General features: G+C 47.6%; 1 protein-coding gene across 1 annotated transcript in view; it reads right to left on the reverse strand.

The window, feature by feature from the left end:
• The window catches only part of LOC142576609 (polyamine-transporting ATPase 13A3-like), a 296,153-nt gene that overhangs the window by 62,392 nt on the left and 207,038 nt on the right, over window positions 1–26,723 (reverse strand). The window contains exons 18-22 of the mRNA XM_075686810.1: window positions 24,502–24,619; window positions 17,162–17,286; window positions 7,913–8,070; window positions 6,002–6,103; window positions 5,709–5,788 (exon numbers count right to left, since the gene is read on the reverse strand). Of these exons, the coding sequence (XP_075542925.1) occupies window positions 5,709–5,788; window positions 6,002–6,103; window positions 7,913–8,070; window positions 17,162–17,286; window positions 24,502–24,619 (583 nt within the window). The remainder of the gene's footprint in view (window positions 1–5,708; window positions 5,789–6,001; window positions 6,104–7,912; window positions 8,071–17,161; window positions 17,287–24,501; window positions 24,620–26,723) is intronic.

Below are 26,723 nucleotides of genomic sequence, written 5' to 3' on the forward strand. Positions count from 1 at the left end.
ATAGGCATATTTTTTTCCCATGTTTGAAGCGTCGGCTTTTGTAAAAAATGTTCTCTGGAACTTGCGGTATTGGAGTCCATTTTTGGCAGCTTCGTCCGCTCTTTCATTTCCCGAAATGCCGGCATGGCCAGGTATCCACTGGAACTTTATGCAATGCCCAGCAATCTTAGCCCTGTGGTGAAGATAAGCAATGTCAAATGCTGCTGGTTGATTATTGCAACGCTTGTGCCTGTTCCACATATTTTGTAGGGCTGCTTTTTAATCTGTGAAAATCACCCATGTCCTTGGCGGCTGCTGTCGAAGTACGTACACAAGGGCCTCCTTAATTCCATGTAGCTCCGCTGAAGTAGATAATGTAGCTCGCTCAAGACGAAACGGGAATCGTTGCCCTGTAGAGGGAACAAAAAGTCCGCATGATGAACGATGTGGAGTTGTAGATCCATCTGTGAAAATGTGCGTTGCGGCTGCGTATTCCTTGTGCAGATATTCCAAAGCTATCTGATAAGTCGCTGCTTGAGGCAATTTATTTTTCGCACTGATTCCAGGTATATATGGCACGATTTCCAGTGGGAACAGTGTCCATGGTGAAATTTTTCCCGGTATAATTTGTGACGCCTGAGCAGGAATCGAAATAGATAGGCTTCCGACGGCCTGCCCAAAGCTAGATGTAGCATGGGTTCTGTAAATATCCTTTAAGAAGTGAGTCTTGGTATGAATGACGTGGCGGAGGCTTATCCGAAGTGTCTCCTGTTAAGATAGCACTTCCAGAGGCAGGCATCCAGCTTCTGCTACAGTTCCTGAGCGGGACGACCCCTTCGGAAGGCCACGACATACGCGAAGGCAGTTGTTTCGTGCTGCCTCGAGTTTTCTCTTGCTTGTGGGAGACATTTTGTGAAGGATCGGGAGGTAATATCGTAGTGTTCCGTCGACGTAGGCCTTATGGAGGAGCACCATTGATCTACAGTTGCTGCCCCACTGTGTTCCGGCTAAAAATCGGAATACGTGCGACGCCGAGGAAATCTTCTCACTCAGTTTTTTCACTTGGGGCGACCATGTGAGGTTCCTATCGATAGTCACTCCAGGAAACCTTTGCGTCTCAACGTATGGAAAGGCACGACCACCCAACACTAGTGGATATTTTTCCATGCACCTCCACGCGAAAGCCATGGCAACGCTTTTGTCGGGGGACAATTTCAGACCCCTTGGATCTAGGTAGGACGATATATTTGCTAGTGATCTCTGGAGACGTTGTTGAGTGGTACTGCGGGAACGCGCCGCTCTCCAAATGCAGATGTCGTCCGCATACAGTGTGATTTTGACGCCAGGGGGCAGGTTTCTTCTCAGATCGATGAGGACTAAATTAAGTAATACCGGGCTTAACGCAGCTCTTGTGGTACTCCCTTCTCGACGGCATAAAGCGTCGTGGGGCCATCCGGGGTACACATGAAAAGTTGGCGTCCTTGAAGATAGTCTTCAATCCATGCGTAAAGCCGTCCTCCAAGACCAAGGGTTTCCAAAGCGTCGAGTATTGCTTTATGATAGACCGAATCATATGCTGCCTTAGTGTCTAAAAATAATGCAGTAGGTATTTTCCAGAGACCAATTCTTCTTCAGTTGATGAGACCAAGGCAATGACATTATCAATTACGGACCTATTTTGCCGGAAGCCATTCATTTCCTCCGGGTAAACTTTTGCAGTTTCCAGGAACCAATTTAGTCGTTTGTAGATCATTTTTTCGAATAGCTTCCCTACGCAGCTAAGCACAGATATGGGTCTGAAGGAGGCGTAATTGGTTGGCTGCGTCGCTGGCTTCAATACAGGAATGACTTTCGCAAGCTTCCATTCTGTAGGAACCTCCCCAGTTATCGCCCCCCCCCCCCCCAATGAGGCTTTGTAGTACTCCAGAAGGCGTAGGCGAGATGTGTGGCATGGATTTGCGAGCGCTTCATATCTCACGCCATCATGGCAAGGTGATGATCGCTTGTTTGCGTCGCCGATTGCTGCCGTGAGCTCTTCGATGGTGAATGGTAATTCTAAGTCAGGAAGGGTAGCTCGAAGTGGACTAGGCTGATGACTTGCGATTTCCCGCAAAGGTTGTGCCCCGTCGGAAAGGAGCCTGCAGTACTGCTCTGCCACCTCTTTCAGGGATGCGCCCTCATGTAATGAGAGGGCGGTAAAAGGATAAAGCTGTTATGGCTCTTTGCGAATGCCTCTGACTACTCGCCAGATTTTGCTGAGCGGTTGTCGTATGTCCAGTGCCCCACGAAAGCCCCTCCACCTTTTTCGGTCCAGTTTGGTGAGGTAACGTCGTATATGTCTTTGTGCCCGTTGTCAAGTTCTGAGGTCTTCGATATACTTAGTACGTAGAGCCTTCCTTTCGGCACGCCCTCGAATGGCACATAACCTTTCAAATTCCTCTTCGTTAGTTGGTACATTACAATGTTTAGTGGCAGAGCGGGTACTTTGTTTGAGGCAATGAGCTATTGTCGGTATTATTTCTGTATTCGTAGTCGAGGCTGTGATTCCTTTGTCTACGCCTGCTGTGTAAGCTTCCCAGTCTACCGACTTCAGTTTCACTTTTCTGGGCGACGTCCGAAAATGAAGGACAGAGATTAGGACCTGGTAGTGATCACTACCTCGAGTCTCGATATCTGTAAACCATCCGAAAATAGGGGCCACTTGATTTGATACGAATTTGACGTCAATGCAGCTAACAGTGTTCGAACTTTTGAGCTATGTTATGCTGCCATCTTTCAAGGGCTCTATATTGTATTTTGCAAGAAGCTTCGCCTGCTTGGCACCCCGAGCACATGTATGTGAACTGCCCCAGATCTCGTTATGCGCGTTGAAATCGCCACAAATACTATGTGGAGACTGAGTGTTTGTCAACAAGTTTTCCAATCTTGTCACATCGAAAGGTGATCCAGGTTCCAAGCAGACGCCGATCAGGGTAAACACTTTGGATGCAATCACTGTGGTTGCACAAATAGATTCGTTCTTGTCATGTGCTGCTACGCCAATCGCAGAGGCAGGTATGTCATTGCGAAATCCAACGCGCAGTCGGCTAATTCCATTTTGTCTCCTTGAATGATGAAAACAATAACTTTTTATCCTAAAATGCTCGTCGATGCGAGACTCGGAAATAACAATAAAAGGGAATCGGTACACTCGCACAAGATGCTTAAAGTCTGCTACCTTCGAGCGCAAGCCGCGAGCGTTCCACTGGAATATAGTACATGTGGGGAAGTGTTTGTTGGTGGACACCGCTTGTGAGACGATTGTTCGTGAAGCCATCGTTGCTACTGCGAAGAATCATGGCTTTGCGCCATGAAAGAAGACGACACCAGTGGTTCCAAAGCCAGGAGGGCCTCTACCTCAGGGATGCTGTTAAACGATGGGCTGGCACGGAGAATAGCCTTGATTGCGGCGGACATCATTGGAATCAGCATGCTTGATATCCCATTTGCAGTGCTATCATCTAACAACCTTTCTTGGTTCTTCCTCTTATTCTGCTGCGACCTTGAGGACACTTGTTGCTGTCGTGGGTTTGAATTTATATCACTTGAGGGCTTTGATGGACTCTTTGCAGTTGAAGGCCTTTGCTGGTTTTCTTTCACGAATCAGGCGTAGGAATATTTCAAAGTCGTGTCGCTGCAGCGTGTCGTGTTGCTTTTGGTTTGTAGATGTATACATCACACCCGGATTCGGCGGTGGTTCTCGTCGTTTCCGCACTTTTCTTTGGATTTGCTCGATCGTCCGTGCAAGAGTGGCTGATTTCTTTTTAGGACACCCTCCGTATGACGCAGCATGCTCAGCTCCACAGTTTGCACACCGAGGCTGGGAACGTGACGTACACTCCTTATGCGTATGTCGACCAGCGCATATCTTGCAGCGGACGGGGCCTTTACAATATTTCGCTATATGTCCATGTCTTTGACATCTGAAACATAGAGTAGCAGACCCCATGTATTCCGTCTCGGGATAACTGCAGAATCCAAGCGAACACTCGGTTTGGTAAAGGGGCGTCCTTAGAGAATTCCAGGATGACCGAGCGTCTTCGGGTTTCCGTTACTACGCCATCTTCGTTAGGGACGTATAAAACTTGCCTTTTAGCAGATATGACTCCTTGTTCGCTCAAATACTCCTTGAGGTCGTCATCTGAGTGCTCAACAGCAATGTCCTGTATCCTCCCGTACAAGGCGGAGTAGGAGTATGGAACTCGAGCTTCTACAGGAATACTCGATAGATATGTCACTGTGAGGAGACGATTGGCTGCAGGAAGTGTAGACACTGTCACTATGAGGCTGCCATCCTTGTTGAGACGGTGGCTAAGTATATTTTCTTGGGCTGTTGTCACGACCGCAGAAGCCAGAAGAATTGGATTTACTTTCCATAAGCTGCTGTCAGGCTGAGTAGGCTTGAATATAACAGGAACACCTGCGGCTCTTTTCTTTTTGTAAGAGACAACACTGAAGGCCGTCTGGTGCATCTCTTCGTTGTCTCCTGTAGATTCCCTTGTGTCGCTGTCATCTTCACGTAGCCTTTTCCTTGCTTGCTCATCTTCTCTGTGGTCTACAGAAGCAACATGCTGACCTGATCGCTGATTGCTTGTGACCGATGCCATCAGAGCATGACGAAGGGCTGCCGATGGCGGAGGCTCGCCGAGCTGCTTCGGTCCGGTGCGCTTCGGGAGCCGCTTGCTGTGCTTCTCTCGCAGGACGGTGACCCCCAGATCGGCGTTCGGTGAAAGAGAGGCACAAAGAGTAAAAATGAGCGCTACAATTGCTAGACAAGACTTAAAATTACAGATGGGTGCTCGGAAGCGAGCCTATCGCTTGTCGTCTTCGTCTTCCAGTTCACCAACCACCAGACCAACTTAGATCACTGGGTATGGACACAAGCCATGTGCCTCTCTTCAATAATAAAAATGACCCGGTGCTTGGTGCAATGTAACTCAAATCACATACCTTGTCTGAATATACAGGGTGTACCACTTAACGTTAGCCAAGCTGTACACCAAAAGAAATTATAAAGAAACAAACACAGTGGAATATACTATATAAGAGCTATGTTGTTGGGTTGACAGCACGCTGGCAACCTAACACTGGGGCTCTTATACTTGTATCTTGCACCGCATCTTTAAATCCTTTATTTTTTCCTTGAACAGCTTGGCTAAGGTGTGCTGGTACACATGGAGTATTCACACGCGCACCAGGCCCTGAATTGGTGCCACTAGGTTGCTCAGCGTGTCCAGTGGGAAGCGCGAGAAAGTAGCCAGGCTGCATACTTGACGCATTTCGGCGTTAGCAGTATGATGTGTATGTAGCCACATTGCGTGAGTGCTAAGCGCATTTTCGTCGACCCTCATCGTACGATGAGTTCTGGCAGAATTTCTTTTATAATCAGGCACTTTCAGAGTCTAACCGGGAAAGCACGACTGATATGTTGCTTTTCGAGAAACTTGTCATGCCGGAATTTTGAAGCTGCAATGATGGAAAATGAGCATATATCAAGAGTGGGTCGGAAATGCCTTTCACTCGATCCACTTAAAGATCAACTTCAAGTAGAGCAACACTCCTCTGTAAAGGGATAAGCATGATAGTTGAGCAACATATTTCTGCAGCAGGAGCGCGGTGTACTAAAACAATAATCATTTATTGAATTTATATTCCCAAGCAATAAAGCACAAATAGAAATTTGCACTCACCCAATGGATTGTAGGTCTTCCACGAGCTCAACTTTCTGCTGAGGTGTCATCCTTGCAAATACCACTCCGTTTACAAGAAGCTGCCGGAAGGTCAGAAAGAACGTGCTGAATATCATCTCAATGGCTAAATAATTGTAAAAAGAGTAAGAAGTGCAAATTTGACCATCCTTTAGGATGGTCGCCGAAATGGTCGCTTTTACCACGTCATTCGATGACAACACGTTCTCTAAACAGATGTCCGTAAGTTCCACTTCCGTGTTGCCTCTAAACAACTTAATCAATGGCCAAATCACCTTTTCGTAGACGTCCGGGAAGTGTGAACGTAACACTGAAAACGAGTGTCCGTCCACTGCAAACTGCACCGCTTCCGTCCGTTCGCACGCAGCAGTCGGGATCTGCAACGACCAATAGCACGAACACTTCTCCGCGGAAATGGCAGTAAGGGCGGCGGCGTCGCTTCTTCGGTAGGCGAAAAAATTGATACGACCATTTACGTGCATTGCTGAAACAAGCTCTATATGTAGGAAGCGGGAAATGAAATATCTTTGATATGTCTGCGCTGAAGTTGCGTAAATGAAATATTGTTACCATCACTGCTTTGTTGCGATACTTGTGCGTCTCCGAGCAGAAAACAGTGCATAATTAAGCAGAGTATGCCCGCACAAAATGCAATTTCGAGCACTTTGCCGATCATTACAAAGAATTTCACCAGCTCGAAAAAAAATTCTGGTTGTCACGGTGTTCACGCACGCGTATTATACAGAGGTCTGTAACAATCGCAGCGTAAAACCTTCCTTTTTAGCACCGAGCAGCAGCAGCTATAGCTGCTTGACTGAAGTGATCGGTGGACTCGAACAAAGCTCCTCACAGGAGCAGAACGAAGGTGCTGTTGGCCACTGGTTTGTCTAGCTTTGCAAATGCTTAACGGCAACGGCTTCGCCTGGAGCTACGTTAAAACTAGCGTCAGCAGGTCCTGCGTCGTTAAACGGGAGAGGCGATCTGCAAGATGCTCTATTGAACGCTTGGTCATTTTCCAACCAGCGAAGGCGCTGCGGCCCACTTGGTAGAGACAGAAAAAAATGGTTTTGCCGCGATGCTTTTGTGAGAAACCGCGCCGTAATAACTTTGAATAAAAGCTGAAGAATTGAAGAGCATACGCGGTTGATAGCGGGTGCCGTATTCCACTTTCAAGACATTGTTTCCCAATTTGTGGGACGAAATACACGGGTGTTCGAGATGCTTTTGACCTTGAATGCATAAAAAAGCGTTCTGTTAAGAAATAAGTGAAAGAGAAGTGCATCTCTAGGCCGACTTTGATGGTGCATATCGCCGAGCTGGTGTAAATCTGGAAACTAATTCGAAGTGAATAAGTCTTTTAAGCTCACCGGCAACAATTTGTAAATTTCAGTATGCGCCGTAAGGTAACTAAGAACATAGTTAGTGATTTTTAAAATTATTCGAATATGTGTTTCGGTCTATATATGCAATCTATGCCTCTCCAATTAACAAGCTCAACAACTAGAATGATGCCCTCTGCAATAGGAGATAATTAGAAGTTCCATAAAACTTTAAATGATCATTCTGTATATTTATTTACCTTGACGTTTACTGTCCGGTCCGGTAAGCCTATGTGTTATGCCCATTGGCGTATCGAGTAATTTTTTTCGGGTGGGGCAGAAACTTGACCGGCGACGGAAGTTCGGAGGAAGCGACGGCCGGGAGGCAGGGAAGGCCGCATGCAAAGGCAGAAATATCGGCGGGGTGGGGGTGGGGGCACGTGACCGGCGTGCCAACCAATGCCATGCACCAAGGTCCGTTGTTGGCACACAGCTGCCCCGCAGGAACGCTAAAGTGCTTTCGGTGCGCAAAGCTCGAGCCATGAAAGCGGAATCCAGAACGCTGCTCTGGCTCCGAGAGAGCCGACTGAGCGCTGTGCGACGTCGCGTCAACTTGGCTCCGTTGCTCTGGAGCCAAACGCAGTGCGCGCCTCTGGAGACCTTCTAACCGTCCGCGCGAGCACTAGTGTCGATTGCATGACAGCACAACAACGGCGACAGCGCATACGTACATCGAACGATCCTCTAAATGCTATCACAATCAAGTATGACATACCACTCTTGTGGGCGCAGCGCACCACTTCGCAAACGCGTTACTATAAACGGGATGTAAGTGAACTAGATATGCAGGGTAAATATGGGCCTCACCTTGAAATGTTTGGTGCTGTGAGAGAATAGCTCGTTGAAGTCTACAGCGGCGGTTGAACATTGTCGATCGGCACTGGCGGTGAGGATAGTGACCCGGGCCAAACCATAAATCATTTCGCAATCGCGTGCCACGCTGAGCGCTGTCATCAGGTGATCTCCTGCAACACAACCCAGCATACTATTGTGCCAAGCACTTGACAAAGCTAGAAATTTCACAAGTCTTATTTATAACGCAGAGCGCGATTCCTATTGTAGCTCGCAGAGCTTTCCTTTCGTTGATGGCATATGCCAGAAAACTATCCTCCTTCCAGGGGGTGAGCTAACTTTTGGGAAATAGCTCAGCGCCAATAGCATAGCTGGGACGCAGATTCAAATTTTGAACGCAGCACTCTCATTTCCTTTTATGTCCTTTCGCAAAGGGCTCACATGGAAAGTTATTACAGTTTTAGCGAAGGTGAGACGAAGGTGCCGTGATGTGTCGAATATTCCACGCCTTATCACTTACAATGTTTCGCACGGAGTCATGTGCACAAATTATGCAGTGGCGGGTGAACAGACGCACAAAAAGGGGCATTCGTGTCTTTCACATGATTTTTATTTTTGAGTCTGACTTTGGTTAATACCTTTTGCCTTCGTTCTCGCATATTGACTCGTGCATCGCAGCGCACTCCACAATTAATGCCGTGAAAAAGAATGCTGCTTTTGGTTCTCTCACTTCACAAATGCTTGCTTTCTGGTGAACCCTGTATAGTCTGGCATCCAATTTGTCAGTTTTTGCGTCGCAAGAGAAAAGGGAAATTATCACTGCCTATGCTAGCTACGGAATCTATATATTTAGTCAAATATTTACAGATACCCCAATACTTAGTTCTTTATAAATACAACACCATGTAGGATTCTAGCAGGGTTGACTTACATTTGCAAGGCTGCATACGATCAGACACTTCACTTGAAACGAGCACATAAACCGAACGCTGCAATAAATTACTTATGGAACCCGCAGTATGAGACACATGTCACAGGTGAAGGTGTGAGGTAAACATGTTTATGAATGATTGTGAGACTGCTGGGTTAGTAATAGGTTTATTCCATTAAATTGACCTAGGAAAAAATAACATCTAAAAGTGTTATTAAGGTTCGAAAATGGAGCTATTGTCAAAGCGTTGCCTTTTGACATATTGCTACGGAACAGTATTTGCGATGACAAAGAGGCGAGCAGGGTGAAGACGACGACGACGATTAGAGGCTAGCGGGGGCTGTTGCCTCTTGGCAAAGTGCGGCCTATTGCCTTGTAAATATACTTGTATATAGCTTTTCGTCGGCGTCTTCCTATGAAACATATCTGGCGGAGGTGGACGTTCCCTGTACCTCGTCACGAAGCTTTGCAGTGGACGGTACGTCGAGCCTTCCTTCATGGCTCTTGGCGACGACAACTCGACTGCGCCCGCTCCGACACCTGCTGCCACTTCGACGACCTACATCACTCTCCCCGCTCCCGTGAACCTTGCGTATTCTCAGGCAAAGATGGGGAAGACGTCGAGGACTGGATCAGCCTGTACGAACACGTCAGCCGCAATAACCGGTGGGACGCTACTATCATACTCGCCAACGTAGTCTTTTACCTCGGTGGCACACCTCGAGTTTGGTTTCGCAGGAAGATGAGCTCACCAGTTGGGATTAGCTTAAGCAAAAGCTCCGAAACTTGTTCGCCAACCCCTACGGTCACCAACTTGCCACGCAGAAGGTGCTTTCCGGCCGTGTGCAGACGTCAACAGAGCCCTACGTCACGTACATTCAGGACGTCTTGGCTCTGTGCCGCAAAGTTTACGCACATATGACTGAGTCCGACAAGGTCTCCCACATCCTCAAGGGCACTGCCGATGAAGCCTTCAACTTGCTCGTTTGTAACAACGTGGCGATGGTAGATGCAGTTATAGAAGAAAGCCGCCGCTTGGAGCTCGGTAAAAGCCGACGTATCGACCAGCAATTTGCACGTCTGCCCAACACCCCAGCGACATCTTCCTTTGCCGACGCCCCTTCTCCCCGCAACACTGGCGATGATCCCAGAATCGTCCGGCGTGAGATCGAGGCCGCGTATCCGGCTGCCTTCGACTCCAGATCCTCCAATGCACCTGCAGTCACGGTTTTCCTGATCTAGGCAGCTGTCCGCCAGGAATTCGCAAACATGTGTCTTCACATCATCTGCTAAGCCCATCGCCCTGATACCCACCCGGCTTCTTCGATTCCGCCCCATCCCGCATGTTCTTACCCACCACGTTTCCGCAGCCCATCTGAATGGCACATTGCAGACGAGAAGCCTATTTGTTTTCACTGCCATCGAACCGGGCACATTTCTCGGCCCTGTCACAGTCGCTGGAGTTCCCTGAACCGGTCTACTTATAGTGCCTACTCTCGCCCCCAGGTGGCCCTTCTCGTCTATGCTACCCGCTCTGATAATGCCACAACAGATTCTCCTGCGCCGAACCGCCCCTATTCTCGTTCGCCTTCGCCCCAAAGACGACAATCTCGCTCCCCCCAGCCCCGTCGCTCCTATTCACCGACTCCATTCGGACGCCGCTCCCAGTCGGAAAAATAGACAATGCAGTGCCTCGAGGTGACGCTGAATTGGCCCCTACGCCGCCAAATCCTCCACTGACGTTGTCCACTCATCTGAACCTTCTTGACGTGTAAGTCGACGGTGTTTCTGTATCTGCTGTCATAGATACTGGGGCGCATTTGCCGGTAATGAGCGCTTACCTTCGTAACCGGCAGAGGAAAATAATCACGCCCGCCGCGACGGCTGTTGTTCGTGTCGCCGATGGCGGAACAGCCCCTGTAATTGGTGTGTGTGCCGCCCGCGTCTCCTTCGCCGATCGCTCCACTATCGTGCTATTTACGGTCAACGCCCACTGTCCCCACGACATCATCCTCGGCTTAGACTTCCTCTCCGCGCATTCTGCTCTCATTGATTGTTCCGCCAGTACTTTCCGCCTTGACCTGCCTGTTCTGGATCCCGCTGAACCATACCCCAGTCGTCTCAGTTCCGTCGACTTCGTTCGCTTGCCACGTTCGGCATTGACTTACGTTGATTTTGTGTCATCTCCACCAGTTCCCGACGGTCACTACATCGCGGTTCCTATGCAAGACGTCCTCCTTACACACGGGATCACAGCACCTCATACAGTTTCATCTATTACGGCGAATTTCGTCTGTCTGCCAGTGGTCAATTTTGGCTTGATGACACAAGTGCTGCCATGCGGGATGTCTCTGGCCCAGCTTTGCTCATTCGAGGATCACTCAGTAGCATCAATTGCAGTAGACGACCATTCAGCCGATCCTTCTCTACCATCGCAGCCGGCAACTTGTACCATCGCCGACTTAACGAAAATGATTGCACCCCACATCCCGTCCGGGAACGCTCGTGAGCTCTACCACGTTCTGTTTTCCTACTACGATATCTTTAGTTTAACGATCGTCCTTTGGCCCAAACTAGAGCTGTTAAACATAGCATTAATACCGTCGATGCCCCTCCTATTCATCGCCGCCCGTATCGAGTATCACCGGCTGAGCGTCAAGTTATTCACGCCGAAGTTCGCAAAATGCTTGCCAAGAACTTTATTCAACCGTCATGTAGTCCATAGGCGTCACCTGTTGTACTGTTAAAAAAAAGGATGGATCATGGCGCTTTTGCGTGGATTATCGGCACTTTAACAGGGTTACCAAAAAGGACGTGTATCCACTACTTCAGATTGATGACACCCTTGACTGCCTCCACGGTACTCGCTATTTCTCCTCTACTGACCTTCGCTTCGGCTACTGACCGATTGCCGTGGACGATCTCCACCGCGAGAAGAGTGCCTTTGTAACACACGACGGTCTTTATCAATTCAAAGTGATGCTGTTCGGTCTACGTAACACTCTGATACTATAGAACTCATGATGGACTCGCTTCTCCATAGTTTCAAATGCTCCATGTGCATGTGCTACTTTGACGACCTTATAGTATTCTCCCCAACGTTCGCTACGCACCTCAAACGCCTCTCAGCAGTCCTTGATGTTTTTCGGCGAGCCAGTCTGCGACTCAATGCATCGAAGTGCCAATTCGGCCATGGCCAGATTACCATCCTTGGACTTCTCGTTGACGCGAACGGAGTGCAACCGGACCCAGGCAAGATCCACGCTGTTACGCACTTCTCTGTTCCGAAGTGTGTCAAGGATGTGCGCAGCTTCATCGGCCTTTGTTCGTACTTTTGCCGTTTCGTGAAAAATTTCGCGGCCATAGCACGACCACTAACCGAGCTTTTGAAGAAAGACGCCCCTTTGCAGTGGGGCGATAACTTCTCACAACGCCTCCCGTTCTGGCCCATTTCGTTCCTTCTGCGCCTACCGAAGTCCATACCGATGCCAGCGGTCACGGAATTGGCGCAGTACTGCCACAACGCCAGTGCGGCTACGACCGTGTTATCGCTTACGCCAGCAGGCTCCTGTCGCCCGCGGAGCGCACCTATTCCATCACTGAGCGTGAGTGTCTGGCCCTAGTTAGGGCGGTTGCGAAGTTCCCCCCATACTTATATGGCCGGCCCTTTTCCGTTATCACAGACCATCACGCGCTTCTCTGGTTATGTTCACTGAAATATCCTACAGGAAGACGTGGTCGCTGAGCCTTACGCCTCCAAGAATATTCGTACTCTGTCGCCTACAAATTTCGCGAACTACACATGGATACTGACTGCTTGTCTCGCTACCCGGTAGACGAGCCTGACGTCGCCGACAGTAGTACCGCCAACGGCATCTTCTCTGTGTCTGCCTTCGCTAACATCGACGACGAGCAGTACCGAGACCTATCGCCGCGAGTACTCATCGAGCGTCTGCGCTCTACACCTACCGACGCATCCGTTCACCGATATGTCCTCTAGGGCGGCATTCTGTACGGAAGGAACTTCCTCCATGACGGCATTGATCTTCTTCTTGCCGTGCCAAAACATAGTGCAGACTGTACTCTTTGAGATGCATGACGCACCCTCTGCAGGACATCTTGGGGTAACCCGCACGTACGACCGCGTCCGCTGCCCCTTCTATTGGCCTGGTCTGGCTCGCTCCGTCCGATGCTATGTTGCTGCCTGTGATCCCTGCCAGCGTCGGGAAACACCTCAGCTGCTACCTGCCGGTCATCTCCAGCAGATCACCGTCCCTGTGGAACCGTTCTTTCGTGTTGAATCAGACCTCCTCGATCCCTTTCCCACGTCATCCTCTGGGAACAAATGGGTAGCCGTCGCAACTGATTACGCCACCCGATACGCTATCACGCGGGCTCTTTCTACCAGTTGCGCCACTGACGTCGCGGACTTTCGCTTGCGTGACATTCTCTTCATGGTGCCTCGCGACAGCTGCTTACTGACCATGGTCGTAACTTCCCCTCGAAAGTTATCGCCGACATTGTGCGTTCCTGCTCCATTCAACACAAGCTGACTACCTCATACCATCCTCAAACCAATGGCTTGACAGAGCAGTTAAACCGTACTCTTACCGATGAGCGGTGCAAGTACGTTTCCATAGACCACCACAACTGGGATATTACCCTTCCTTACGTCACATTTGCGTACAATTCTTCCCGGCACGACACCACCAGATTTTCTCCAGTTTATCTATTGTACGGTCGCGAACCGACCTTGCCCCCTAGACACGGCACTTCCTCCTGCAGCGATCTCAACAAGCGAGTATGCGCGCGACGCCATCGCACTCGCGGACCATGCACGCCAGCTTGCCCGTACTCGACTGACGGCCTCGCAAACCACTAAGCAGCGTCAGTAGAACGCCCGCCACCGTGACGTACAGTTTTCGCCTGGTGCGCTCGTGCTCCTGTGGCCGCCCTTTCGTCACGTCGGACTTTCAGAGAAACTCCTTTCGCGATACACAGAGACCTACCGCGTGCCGCCCCGGGTGACGCCTGTGGCGTACGAAATTGCTCCTGTGCGTTCAGCATCGTCTTCTGGTCTGGCATCTAGTGATGTTGTGCACGTCAGTAGGCTCAAGGGCTACTACACTGCTTCCTAGTCCGGCGTTTAGTCGCTCCGTGACGGCGCTTTTGCCGCCGGGGGTAGTGCTACGGAACAGTATTTGCGATGACAAAGAGGCGAGCAAGGTGAAGACGACGACGACAAAGATTAGAGGCTAGCGCGGGTTGTTGCCTCTTGGCCAAGTGCGGCGTATTGCCGTGTAAATATACTTGTATATCGCTTTTCGTCGACGTCTTCCTACGTAACAATATTAAGCAGAGAAAAAAATGTATTTGAGATACTTTTATCTTGTATTGACTTTCGATTAAATCGAAGAATTTTCAGCGCAAGACATGGCTTTTTGCGTTTGTGACGGCAAGTTATCTTCTCTTAATAGAGCTGCAATCGAGGTAGTAAAAACGGCTATTGTCGACAGTTGTTCTGGAAAAGTTAAAGAAGCTCTCAGTGGGTCACACAGCTTGCAGCGAGAGGCAACAGAGCTCAGGTAATTCTCGCACATGGCTTCGACCAAACTCGTCGTCGCCGTCTTCCTTGAAGCAGTGCCTACAGCTCTTTCTTCTCGAGCACAATTATCTTCCCGGAGAGGAGGAGCCGTTCTGGCGACCTATGGGCAGGAAGCACAGGTGGATCGAAGTCAGGCTGTAGCTGCTGAATGTGCTCTATTTCGCGGCCTCGGCGGCACTTATCCGAAGGTGGCTCAAGGCGTGCTCACAGTTCACAGCGTTTGGCTGACCACACGGTAAGGAACCTGCTATTTGGAAACGAGTTTGGATGAAAGTTGAGGCTGGCAGCAAGAACGCAAATCCAGACCAGTGCGTCAGGGGCATATATGGTGCCGGAGAGGCAGGGACATGCTGACGATGCTCCTGTTGCTGCTGATCTACCAAAGTAAACGCGCAGGCGAGCTTTCGGCACTCCTCCGCGTGTGCAGCAGCTTCGGACGGAGTAGTAGCCTCCGTTGTGCCTGGGCGATACGGAACAATGGTATCCACTGTTCAGGAAGGCTCGCGTCCGTAAAGAGCAAAGGACGGGAAGTAATCCCGTATTGGTGTGTGTGGCGGTATCATAAGCACACGCCACGAAGGGTGGGACGCGGTCCCAATTCGTTTGGTCAGACGCGACGTAGATGGCTAACATGTAGCCAAGAGAGCAGTTAAAGCGTCCAGTCATCTCATTAGTTTACGGGTTGTATGCAGTAGTAGTACGGTGAATTACGTGGAATTTCTTGGGGAGGGCTCCTATAACGTCAGAGAGAAAAGTACGGCCTCTGTTGCTCAGCAATTGTAAAGGGGCTCCATGGCGAAGTATTATGTTACTCAGAAGGAATCAGACAAAACCACGCGCAGATGCGTTGGGCAGAGGCGAAGTTTCCGCGTAGCGTGTAAGATGGTCTATCGCCACAATGACCCAGCGGTTAGCGAGTGAAGTACTCGGAAAGGGCCCGTAGAGATCAACTCCCACGCACTCAAAGGCGCGTCCCGGGCAAGGCAATGCTTGCAGTGGAGCAGCTGAGGGGCAAGGGAAAGCATTGCGCGTATATTTTTAGTACTCCTGCATGCGCACATTGCGGGGCATCGCGTAATGCTGCTCTTATGCCTGAACGTAGATGCCGAGAGACCACGGGTGAGCATTTGTGGCCGTCCAAAAAGTAGTTGCGCCGGTAGAAGAGGCCGTCATGAACAGCGGAGTGGTATGCTTGGCGACGTAATGCACGGCCAGGAGAAGGTGCAGATGGGTGTGACAGAAAAGCTAGCATAGAAACAATCTTAACAACGGAATACTGGTACACGCAATTCTAAGATGGGACAATAGATAGACACAGAAGCACGGGACAAGCGCTACAAAGGATCAGCAGGGTTGACAGTTATCACATGGGGTAGCCGTAGAAGTAATGACGGAAGGTCTTTCTTCTGTCCCTTCTTAGAATTGCGCTTACCAGCATTCCGTTGTTAAGTGTGAATCCAGCAACAAAGCCATCGAGCAAGGCAACCTGAAGGATGTTTCAGGGACGACAGCCAGCAGGGAGCGTGTTGGTCTGTTATGACATAGAATGGGTGGCCATAGCACGGAATTTAGTTATGGCCCGAATGATAGCCAAGTATTCTTTTTCCGTAACGGCATAGTTGGTTTCCGATTGCGTGAGTGCGCGGCTGGCAAATGAAACGGCTTATTATTCGAAGCCAGTTTATCGTTAAACAAGAACAGCGCCAATGCCGCCGCCGCTGGCATCCGTGTGCATTTATGTCGGAGCGCCTGAGCCCAAAAGTCGGAGGATCGGGGGTGACGTCAGAAGGCGACCCAGCGTTGTGAATGCGGCATCGCAAACTGGCAGCCAGGGTGAGAGGTGGTGGATACCCGCGAGAAACTGCGTCAAAGGCACTATTATGGTGGCGAACTTGCGAATGAAACGACGAAAGTAGGAACACAGTCCAATGAAACTGCGGTGTTCCTTTGCGGTCTTCGTTCGTGGTAATTAGGCGACGGTTTGGTGTCTGGTTGGATCTCGGAGCACACAATCTGTGGAAACAAGTTGTCCAACGATGACTAGCTGCCGGGCGGCGAGGCGCCACTTCAACAAGTTGAGCTGCAGTCCAGCATCGGCGAGGCAAGTGAGGACGCGTGGTTGCAGTAGTGAACAACTCATCGTTTCACGGAAGAAAACGTTTTACATTTTCAGTTTTCCGCCTGCCCGCGAAAGAAATACACGAATTTCGAAACGGCACATGCACCGAAAAGCATCATCGGCTGTTGGAAGGAAGCACTCAATTCAGCAATACTTACTCCGAATTTGTGCACTGCGCGTAGCGTTCACAACCGACGCATTGCTGTGAAATCAATATTTTCGGCTTCATGCTGACGAGAATGCTTAAGATCCTTGTTTAGCAGAAAACAGCTTTCTGTTAGTGCACGCAAAACCCAATTTATTTTAGCTTGGACCCAAGTATATTAGGGGCAAACGAAAGGCAAACAGCTTAGATGCCCTAATCTAAACTTTTCATAGTATATTAGGAGCTGAACTATTCTCTTTAGAAATTTGTGCAGGCACCTCGTTGCTGAAATTGTAGGTCAGTGAAAGAGATATTTATGGATAACTATAGGGTGGTAAAGTTGCCGAGTATTATTACTATGTTCATATGTCTTAATCTGTGAAGTGGAAAATGTTTTGTCAAGACAGTATTTCTCAGCAGGAGAATAAAAGGCGGGGGATCTCTGGTTGAGTAGAGACTATTACCTGTAACCATCAGGCACCTGATCCGAGCACCGTGAAGTGTGCCGATCACGGGTGTTGCTTCCGGCTTCAACATGTTTTGCATGATGAGAAAACCGAGGAAAGTTAAGTCATTCTCCACCTGCAACCTAAAAAAAAAAAAGAGACACTGACGCAGCTGCCATGACTCTAGATTGCCCTCAAGGAGCAGAACAATGTGCATAATACTGTAAAAGGGCATCTTGGCATCCACTGTAGAGAGTGCGACAGCAAAGCTTGCCACCCTGACCTCGATCGAACACAGGATTTAAGTAAACATAGTAACCAACTAACGCGTGGAATCATCGAAGCAGCGCACATCGCCTGGTCAAAAGACGCATGCGTCAGTAGCTCCTCCTCATCTATTTCGTCCAAAGAACTGGAAATTTTAGCGGTGGGGGGATATGATGATTACAGTTATCTCCTTTATTCAGTGCGGCATGTAGAATTGACTGTGAACCTATGAATGTTTTTTTTGTTTTCTTATCGTTTGGAGCTGTTAGATACTCCTCGTTCCAAACAATAAACTTCAGTTGCAAGTAAGCGCTTGTCCGTGTCTTGTCTCCCTCCTTGTGCCTGTCAAAATACGTGCTGTTCTGTTTAAAACACTATTTTTAGCTTTTCAGCGCTTCAGTGGGAAAGCAGACAGGACAGTGTGTCCCTGTTGCCCGCTCCAAAACATTCGATGCAACAACGTGTAATATTTTCAAAGTGCGTGGCTAAACATCTTGTAAATGTGCACTTGGGTGCGGTGATAGTGCATTCTGTGTATGGCATGACATTAGGATATGCAGAAGGTGCAGCGAAGGATAGGGCATTGTAGCTAAGAAAAACTGTCGTAGTCACGCAAAGCTCATCTTGTACTTTTGCTCTGGAGGAGTATGCTAGGAGTATGACCGCGTAAACATCTCGAGCATCCATTAAATAGTGTTTTTCTCTTTCACTCGCTTGGCAGTGTTGGGCTAGGGCAGAAACCGTACGCTGCGATTGTGATAGGAGCAGGGGAAGGCATAGCAGGAAAAGTGTGGGTTCGAGCTATTTGTTGTCTCATGGAATCAGAATAACTCGGTTAGTCAAATACCAAAGGGCTTGCCATCCGGTCATTTTTGGTCCTCGACTTTCCTTCGCGCTATTATACTGTTAACTATAGCAGCCAGTGGTCCGATCTTGGCGTGTTGGTGGCTAGTTTCACCATAAAACAGGGCACCTGAAACGCGTTCACATGCACGCAGAACAGCCATGGATAATACAGAAAAGAAAAACGTTTGGCGAGGCACTTAGTCAGGACAACAAACAAAACAATTACATGCGCAAAACTCGCATTCACTTCAACACGACCTCATACGGACAAAGATCGCACGTATTCCAGTTGGTTATACTGACCTGTGCTGCACTACAGTTTTGTGTGCCGATCACCGTTTCACAATAATTGTTGCTCCTTTCATAAATCTCATCAAATCTTTCTCTCATATCGGGTCGAAAAGCCTGCCATTCTCCGGTTAACCTGTCTCGCTTTCCTCTCTATTCATCTATACTTTTTAAGGCGGTTGTCAGTCTTCCCTTTCATGAGTGTTTCTTCCCCTTGCTGATTACTGCATAATTTATTTTCTAGATTATTTGCTCCTGTAATGCCCAAACTAAATTCCATATTAAGGAAAATTAGAATAACTTGTGTAGCTTTATATCTGAACTTGAAGGGTAATATTACAAAAAGTATATTGCAAAACGGTATTGTTGTTAAAATTATTACTAGTTCAATAAATTATAATTTAGTAAATGGTTTGGTGAACTGTGGACAACTGAGAACTCTTCAGAGTGTATCAAGAGCGAGAGTGATCTTACTGAAAGACAGGAAGAGAGGTGGACCTGTGCTAGTGTGCTCTAGCCTGCGACTCTACACATGGATGAAATAAGTAGGGAAAGAAAAGTCGGCACGAATGATGACGTCGAATGAGGGCTACACTTGATTTCAAACCAAGAGAACTGCAGGAAGGTATATTCTTCAGTGGAACACCTTCTTGTTACCAATCGGGTAATTTCGAAATCTGTGGTGTTCAATCAACCTCTCTATATGGCTTTCATAGATTATGATCTAGTAGAAGTACCAGCAGTTACGGAGGGTTTGTGTGTCACAGGAGGTATATGCGAATATTGTTACGAAGGTAGATTGAAGTGCGAATGATGAAAAGCATAGAACAGTCATGGGACGGTCTGAAACAGCCGATCGCCAAAACCTCGCGCCGCTTCTTCCTCGTCTTCTACGCTCCTCTGGGGCGGCGTTACATTTTCTTTCGGGACAGACAAAGCTCACCGTGTAAGTCAGGGTGTACGTTGATGGTATTGTTTCAGTCGTGAGACGTGAACAACTTGCGCCTTGCGTGAACGGCGGCTATCAGCTCTCAGTTTAGCAATGACGTAGGTCACGTAACTCAACCATTTGAGAAAGACGAATGGACCCGAATACTTGGGAAGAAGCTTTTAGAAAAGTGCCCTTTGCCGAACCGGTGTCCACAGCCACACAAAGTCAGCCGTGGCCAATCTGACAGGCAAATCTGCATCGTAATGAGCTTCAACATGAGCGTTCGACGATAGAGTTCTGAGCCAGGCGAATCGGCGTGATTCTTCGGCACGACAGAAGCATCTTCGTTATGCGAAAAAGAGAGTATGGTGTCGAGAAAAGTTTAAGGATGACGAGACTAGCGGACAGAGAAAGGCACGTATCTTATGACGTCATGATTGAAGGCATACGTGAAGAAAGGTAACATGGCATCCCAGTTATTACGATCCGCTGTGACATCAATCGAAAGCTTGTATACGACGGTATGATTGGTGCGCTCGGATACCCCATTGGTTTACTGGTGGTAAGGCGTGGAATGTTGCTATTGAATTCCACAAAGGCCTAGCAACTCTTCCACAACGTCATCGGTGAGCTGCCGGCCACGATCACTTATCACCACAAGAGGAGCTATGTGACGAAGGGTAATCGAATTCAGCAGAATTTATGAAACATCGGATGCTGTAGTTGAGACAAGAACCATTGTTTATGTATAACTTGTCAAATAATCCACGCGTATGATTATCTTGTGGCAGCTAGTGGAAAACTTGGAGAAGGTACCGAGTAAATTTATGCCCACTTTCCTAAAAGGTGATGCCGACGGTCTAACTGGCTGCAGAGTTTCCGCAGGAGCCATAGTCAGTTGCTAGTGGCGTTCGCAGACATCATAGCTGGTGACGTACTGCTTGGCTGTCTTCTACTATGGAGGCCAACAGAAACGATGTCGGAGGTGGTCGAGCATTCGACCAAATCACGGATGTGAGGTCGTCGTACATGGCCCAAAGTACCGCTAGGTGCATGTATCCGGCGACTACTAGGAGCACTGGAGCACCGTTGTTAAAATAATTCTTGTGGTACAGCACACCGTCACGAATCACAAATGACGTAGCCCGTTCAGATCTGTGAGCGCATCACCAATCGCCTTGAGTGATGGGTCTAGCTGTTGTTTGTTCTTGAAGAAAGCTTCGTGTTCAGTGCCCTTGCTCTGAGAGGGAGCACGAGATAAGCAGTCGGTGTTTCTTTGGCATCGACCGCTCTGTGAACAACGGAAAAGTATTCTTGAAGTTGCAAGGCCCACCAAGCCAGCCGGCTAGTTGGTTACCCAGTCTAACGAGCCCGTGGAGAGAATGATCGTCAGTAAGAGTCTTGAAATAGCGACCGTACAAATGTGGTCTGAACATGTGCATGGCAAAAACAACAAGACATTCCAGTTCCCTGACCGCATACTTGCTCTCTGCTTTCGTCAGAGTACGACTTGCGTACGCAACGACGTGTTGGCGCCCGTCGTGAAACTGGGCGAGCAGAGCACCAACGCCCACACGACTTGCATCAGCATGCAGTTGCATGAACGCCTCCGGATACAAATGGCACAGAAGTTGTCCCCAGATGAGTAAAACTTCAGCTGCTGGAAAGCCGTCTCGCACTGGGCGGACCATATGCAGGGAGTGTCCTTGCGAAGCAGGTCACTCAGTGGACAAGCAAGCTGGTCAAAGTCTTTAATAAACCTGAGAAAGTAACAACACAGGCTAAGGAAACTCTTGAGTTCTTTCACTGTCTTCGGCTGCTTAAGGTTGCGAAAAGCACAAAACTTTGGGGGCTCTAGCCACATACCGTCTTTGTCGACACGAGATTCCAGCACAAGGATTTGACGCTCACCGAAATGGCATTTCTTAGGATTAAAACTGATGTCAGGCTGTTGTATGCAGTGTAAAACATTGCCGACCCGTTGGTTGTGCTCATAGATAGTTGAAAATAATCACAACATCTAAATGCTAAATGCAAATCTCCCATTCGAGACCGCGGAGAGTGGAGCCCATAAATCGCTCTAAGATTTATGGGGCATTACATAAGCTAAATGGCATGCCTTTAAATTCATAGAGACCGCTAGGCGTAAGAAAAGCGATTGGCAAGAAATATCGATCGGCGGCATGGTACATAATGGAATTTCTTCTGAACCACATTCAACTCTGGCGCTGAATTCACTTTGAATACAGTGAACTCGGCTATAAAACTCTGTCCTATTCTACACCTGTTCTGCATCCGTAATAATATTTCAGGAAGTATCTGCTAAATTCCATGGGTACCTTGGTCCTCCACAACGAAAGCAGAAAATTACCCATCATGAAAGGGGTCAGGCAAAGAAACAATTTCTACGAAGCTATTCCTTTCATGCTTAGATGTATTTAAGCTATGAGAGTGTGAAGGCTTAGGAGTGAGAATCAGCGGCTAATATCTAAATAACCTTCAGTTCGAAGATGATATTGTGTTAATCAGCAACATTGGGAATCAATTGCAACAAACGATCAAGCCCCTTAACGGAGAAAGCGTAAGGATTACATTGAAAATAACTGTGCAGAAGAGACAGGTAATGTTGAATAGCCCGAAAAGGGAAGAATAATAAATGATCACTAGCCAGCCTCTAGTCTTTGTAGGAGTATGTTTATTGAGGTCAATTAGTCACAGGATGTACTAATCAGGAGAAAGAAATTCACAAAAGAATAAAAAAGAGTTGTGCATACGGCAGACATTACCAAATCCTGACGGGAAGCTTACCACTGTCGTTGAAAAGAAAAGTGCACAATCATTGCATTCTACCGGTGCTAATATATGGTGCAGAAACTTGGAGGTTAACAAACAAGCTCGAGGACGAGTTAAAGACCGCACCAAAGGCTATGGAATGAAGAATGTTTGATGTATCTTAAAGAGACAGAAAGAGAGCTGTGTGGATCAAAGAGAGAACGGGAATAGCCGATATTCAGGTTGACATTAAGAGAAACAAATTGAGATGGGCAGGCTATGTAATCCTTAGGATAGAAAACCGTTGGGTCATTAGATTTACAGAATAGGAGCCAAATGTAAGGAAGCGCAGTCGAGGACGGTTGAGAATTAGATGGGGCGATAAAATTAGGAAATTTGCAGGCGCAATTTGGAATCAGCTAGCGCAACACAGGGGTAATTGGAGATCGCCGGGAGAGGACTTCGTCGTGCAGGGGACATAACAATATATGATGATGATGATGATGATGATGATAGGCACGATCCTGCTGGATTCCTTTTGGGCAGGGCCCAAATCGACGCGGCGGAAAGGTCCCATAACGTCCCTAAATAAAGGTTTTGCTGAGCTTGTCAAGCGAGCAGTGCTTCGAGGGAAGGTCTTTAAAGACCAGCCGGCCGGCAATATGCATCGAAAGGATAAACTGGTGACTGGCACTCATTCACGGGCGCACTAACATGCAGAAGATCCGAGCCTCGTAAGCTGTTAAAGAAGAGCTGCAAAGAGCGTTTCCAGTACGGTAAGCACTTGTGCAGAGGACTTAGCAGACGGCGTTTCTACCTGAGAAAGAACCACGTGTATAGACTTCGACTGACTTTTCAAAGTGCTCTGAGTCGTGTCTTTGTCGCTAGTTTGTCTCTTACTGGCTAAAAGCGCCACTACGTTCGTAAGCTTGTTTGTTATCAACCATGCGGAAAGGTTGAGTGGAAAGTGGGGAGGTGTGCACGTGTCTGAAGGGCAGCGAATGCCATTTCACGCCCGAAGTGGCCGCTTGAGAAAAATGAATACTTCGTGGTGTCCTTGTATATGGGTCAATTGAAGTAGGTTTCTGTTTTTGCGCGATGGAGGACGGCACACGCGGTGGGAAAGAAGGCTGTTCTGGAAGGGACAGGTAATCGCGCCGGGACGTTTTAGGAGCCCTTTGGTGTGTAGTCAAATGCACCTATCATGGCGCACAGCTGTTGAGGATTCTCTGCGCGTAGTATGGTTATGAGTCGTTTTTCGAAGAATGTTCATTTCTTATTCATCGGGAATAGTCTGATGTTGCTTCGTAGTTGCCGGAGCAGTTCACACGCTTCTCAGCAGCCTCGCAGTTCTCGTGTTCATGGACTTCACGGCATCGTTTGCACACGTTACAGCACTTTTGCGGACTCCGCTGACATGGTCCACTTTGATGCGCCGACGGCACTGCTACGACTTTGGCACGAGGGGGGCGTACTGAATGCCTCCCGTAGTGAGTTTTCACGTGTAAAGGCAGGGCTTCCGACTGAAATCGTTGTTTAATGCACGGAGATTGTCCGATTCGATGGATTTTAACTACTTGTAATGACGACGATAGCATATCAGAAGCGCTACTAATGCCAGGCCTCAAGTCTCCCGTGCTCAAATCAGAATCTTGAGGTACCGAAACAACAGAGCATACGTAATATGTTCGGCATTAGACCGGTAAATGATCATCATGATGAGAGATTTCTCAACATTTTGCACACAACAACCGCAATAGCAACAATAATAATGGTATTAGGAGTTATAAAAGTAACAATAATAACAAATAACAATAATAAATAACAAGGTTCAAGCCTTATAAGCGTTGTATGGCAGCACGCAGTTGGATATCTGCGCCTCGTATGTCTGTAAAAACTAGCATTTTTCAACAGGTTTGGGAATAAGTAAAAGACGACGACGATGTTATTTGTTACATCCCGAGAACGATATAGGTGATCGAGCCTTTAGTGTAGCTGAGGTTAAGACAGCGTAGCTGGTGCGCCTCCTTAATGCTCGTTAGGCTGGCTCAAATTGCCTGCGGCATGGCTCTAATGCGCTGTTTTGGCGGCGTCAAAACGAATTGCGCTCGCCCTTATAAGTGGCGCTCGTGCGATACAACGCCTTATCGACGGCTGTCAGGGTTACAGAATGGTACAGCTGCCACAATACATGTGTAGTGCGGTGAGTCAGCAATAACTTACAATCTGAATTTAAACAAAATGTGTAAGTTACCTGTCCACTCTTTGAACGTGGTGCCACGTCATCTTCTCCAGGCGCCTGTAGGCCACAGCAACGACTCGGAACCCCTCCAGCGTGTAGCCCCGAAGCACTTCAAGGTATTCCGCCGGCACTGGAACGTGATGCGAAATATGAGGTCGCAGGTTTCTGGCTGCTCAACAGAAATAAGGAGCCAGTGAAGTAAGCACGCTGTAGCTTTTATGCAATAGCGTCTAATTAGGTCGCGTCCATATTTTCCGACGCATAGTTCTCGTTTAAACATTGACAGTCGTTTTAGCATATACTAAAGAGGGGGAAGGCGAAAGCCTCTACTTTTAATATACATGCGTTAAATTATTCGACATTCTCAGTGGAACGTGTTGATACTTGTTATTACTTGTTTTCTCCAACCGAAGCTCATGACTCCGAGTGCCTTAATTAACCCAATATTTATTAAGTTTGCCAGCTGTGCAAGAAGAAGACGAACGCGCGAGCAGTGACACGAGCGCGTGTGTGCTCGAGGCGGGCTCGCACGACTTCCTGTACCGCACCCCGCGTTTTCAAGGCCACCGGGGCTAGGATACATTTAAGGCTTTCGCCTTAACAAAGCCAAACAGGACAAAATTCTGAATGTTTAGGACGTGAACATGATCCGTGTATTTCAACTGGCATACTGGGCTATTTGATGAAAAAAGAACGGCAGGTTTAGGAAAAAAAACAACACTTTGGTCAGTTTATGATATTGTCACGTTGTATGCGGGTCAATATTCATAAACGTACTGTGTAACTGCTGTATAAGGCACTCAGTTTTCAAGCAGTAGTGCAGCCAACGCAACTTTCATTGCTGTTTTCCCACCACTATAAAAAAAAACAAGTTAAAAAACTATAGTTACTATACAAAAGCTTTCAGCCAATATGTCCACTTACGAAGCGGAGCCAAATGTGTCCAAACAATGCAGCTTCTAACTAAAATGTGCTTCCATGTGCTAGTTTTGTGTTATTCAATCACATCGTAACCTTCCCCACGAAGTGAAAGAAAAATACAACGTTTCGGAACGTTTATTTCAACTTCATTTAACGTAATAATGCATTACTGATGTTGCTAAGAAAATAACATTGCACCTGCTGGCATGAATTAAGGTAGGACATTTTCGAACGTTTATATTCACTTTATTGCTCCGTTTCTGAATCTTCCGAAGTATAAAACAATAATTAGAGACTATAAGAGAGATACCTTTGAACCAATAAGTAATGCGCTGAGTCTATTCCTTAACATATTCTTGAGTGATTTCAAAAATCGTAGTGTGCAGTCAAACTGGAATATGTTTTCAGCAGAGGTAAATCACTTAATCAATAAACACATCGCAAACCGTACTATAAGGTGCAACCCGCACGGGCCTTGGTCCAATAATGATTTAAAGCGACTATTCAACGACAACAACAAAAAAGACGACTGTATCGTTCCGCGAAGCAATCACCCACTGACTCACGTTGGAAAGCCTACACATTAGCATCTAACGCCTATGTAGCCGCACTCAAATACGCTAAGGAAACATTCTTATCAACCACATTACCATCAATGCTGACGTACAAAAATTTTGGCGCGTCATACATCCACCTTCCGATGATTGTATCACTTTTAGACTTTCTCTGGTAACCCTGTTCCGAAAACACCTAGGCGCAACTCTCCTGAATAATAACTTTGGTAAACATTTCTTGCGCGCAGCTGAAATTAAATTAGCTGTCTTGAAAGACTATAACTTCTTAACTATGCCTCCACTGACTGTTAAAGTTGCCTGAGTTATTCGACTAATAGATTAATTGAAGATACATCAATCACACAGCTTTGATAGCATGAGTGCTAAATTTCTGAAAAACATCTGCTTTTAGAGTTCCATTATGTTAACAAAAATATTTCAACAATCACTCAACACATCTACTGTTCCGTCAGAAAGGAAAATAGGAAAAATAAGTCCTTTTCATAAATCTGGCAGCAAAACATCACTTACAAATTATCGCCCAATATCATTAACCAGTACCTCCTGCAAACTGCTAGAGCATATTTTTACTAACCTTGCGGAGTTTCTTGAGTCTAATTCATATTTTTCGCCATCACAACATGGTTTTCAAAAATTATTCTCATGTGAATTGCAATTATTAACATTTACACACAAAATACACCAAATACTTTACCGTTCTTCCCTTGCTGATTGCATTTTTTTAGATTTTTCTAATGC

The sequence above is a fragment of the Dermacentor variabilis genome, chromosome 3 (assembly GCF_050947875.1).
Source record: "Dermacentor variabilis isolate Ectoservices chromosome 3, ASM5094787v1, whole genome shotgun sequence".
NCBI classification, from domain to species: Eukaryota; Metazoa; Arthropoda; class Arachnida; order Ixodida; family Ixodidae; genus Dermacentor; species Dermacentor variabilis.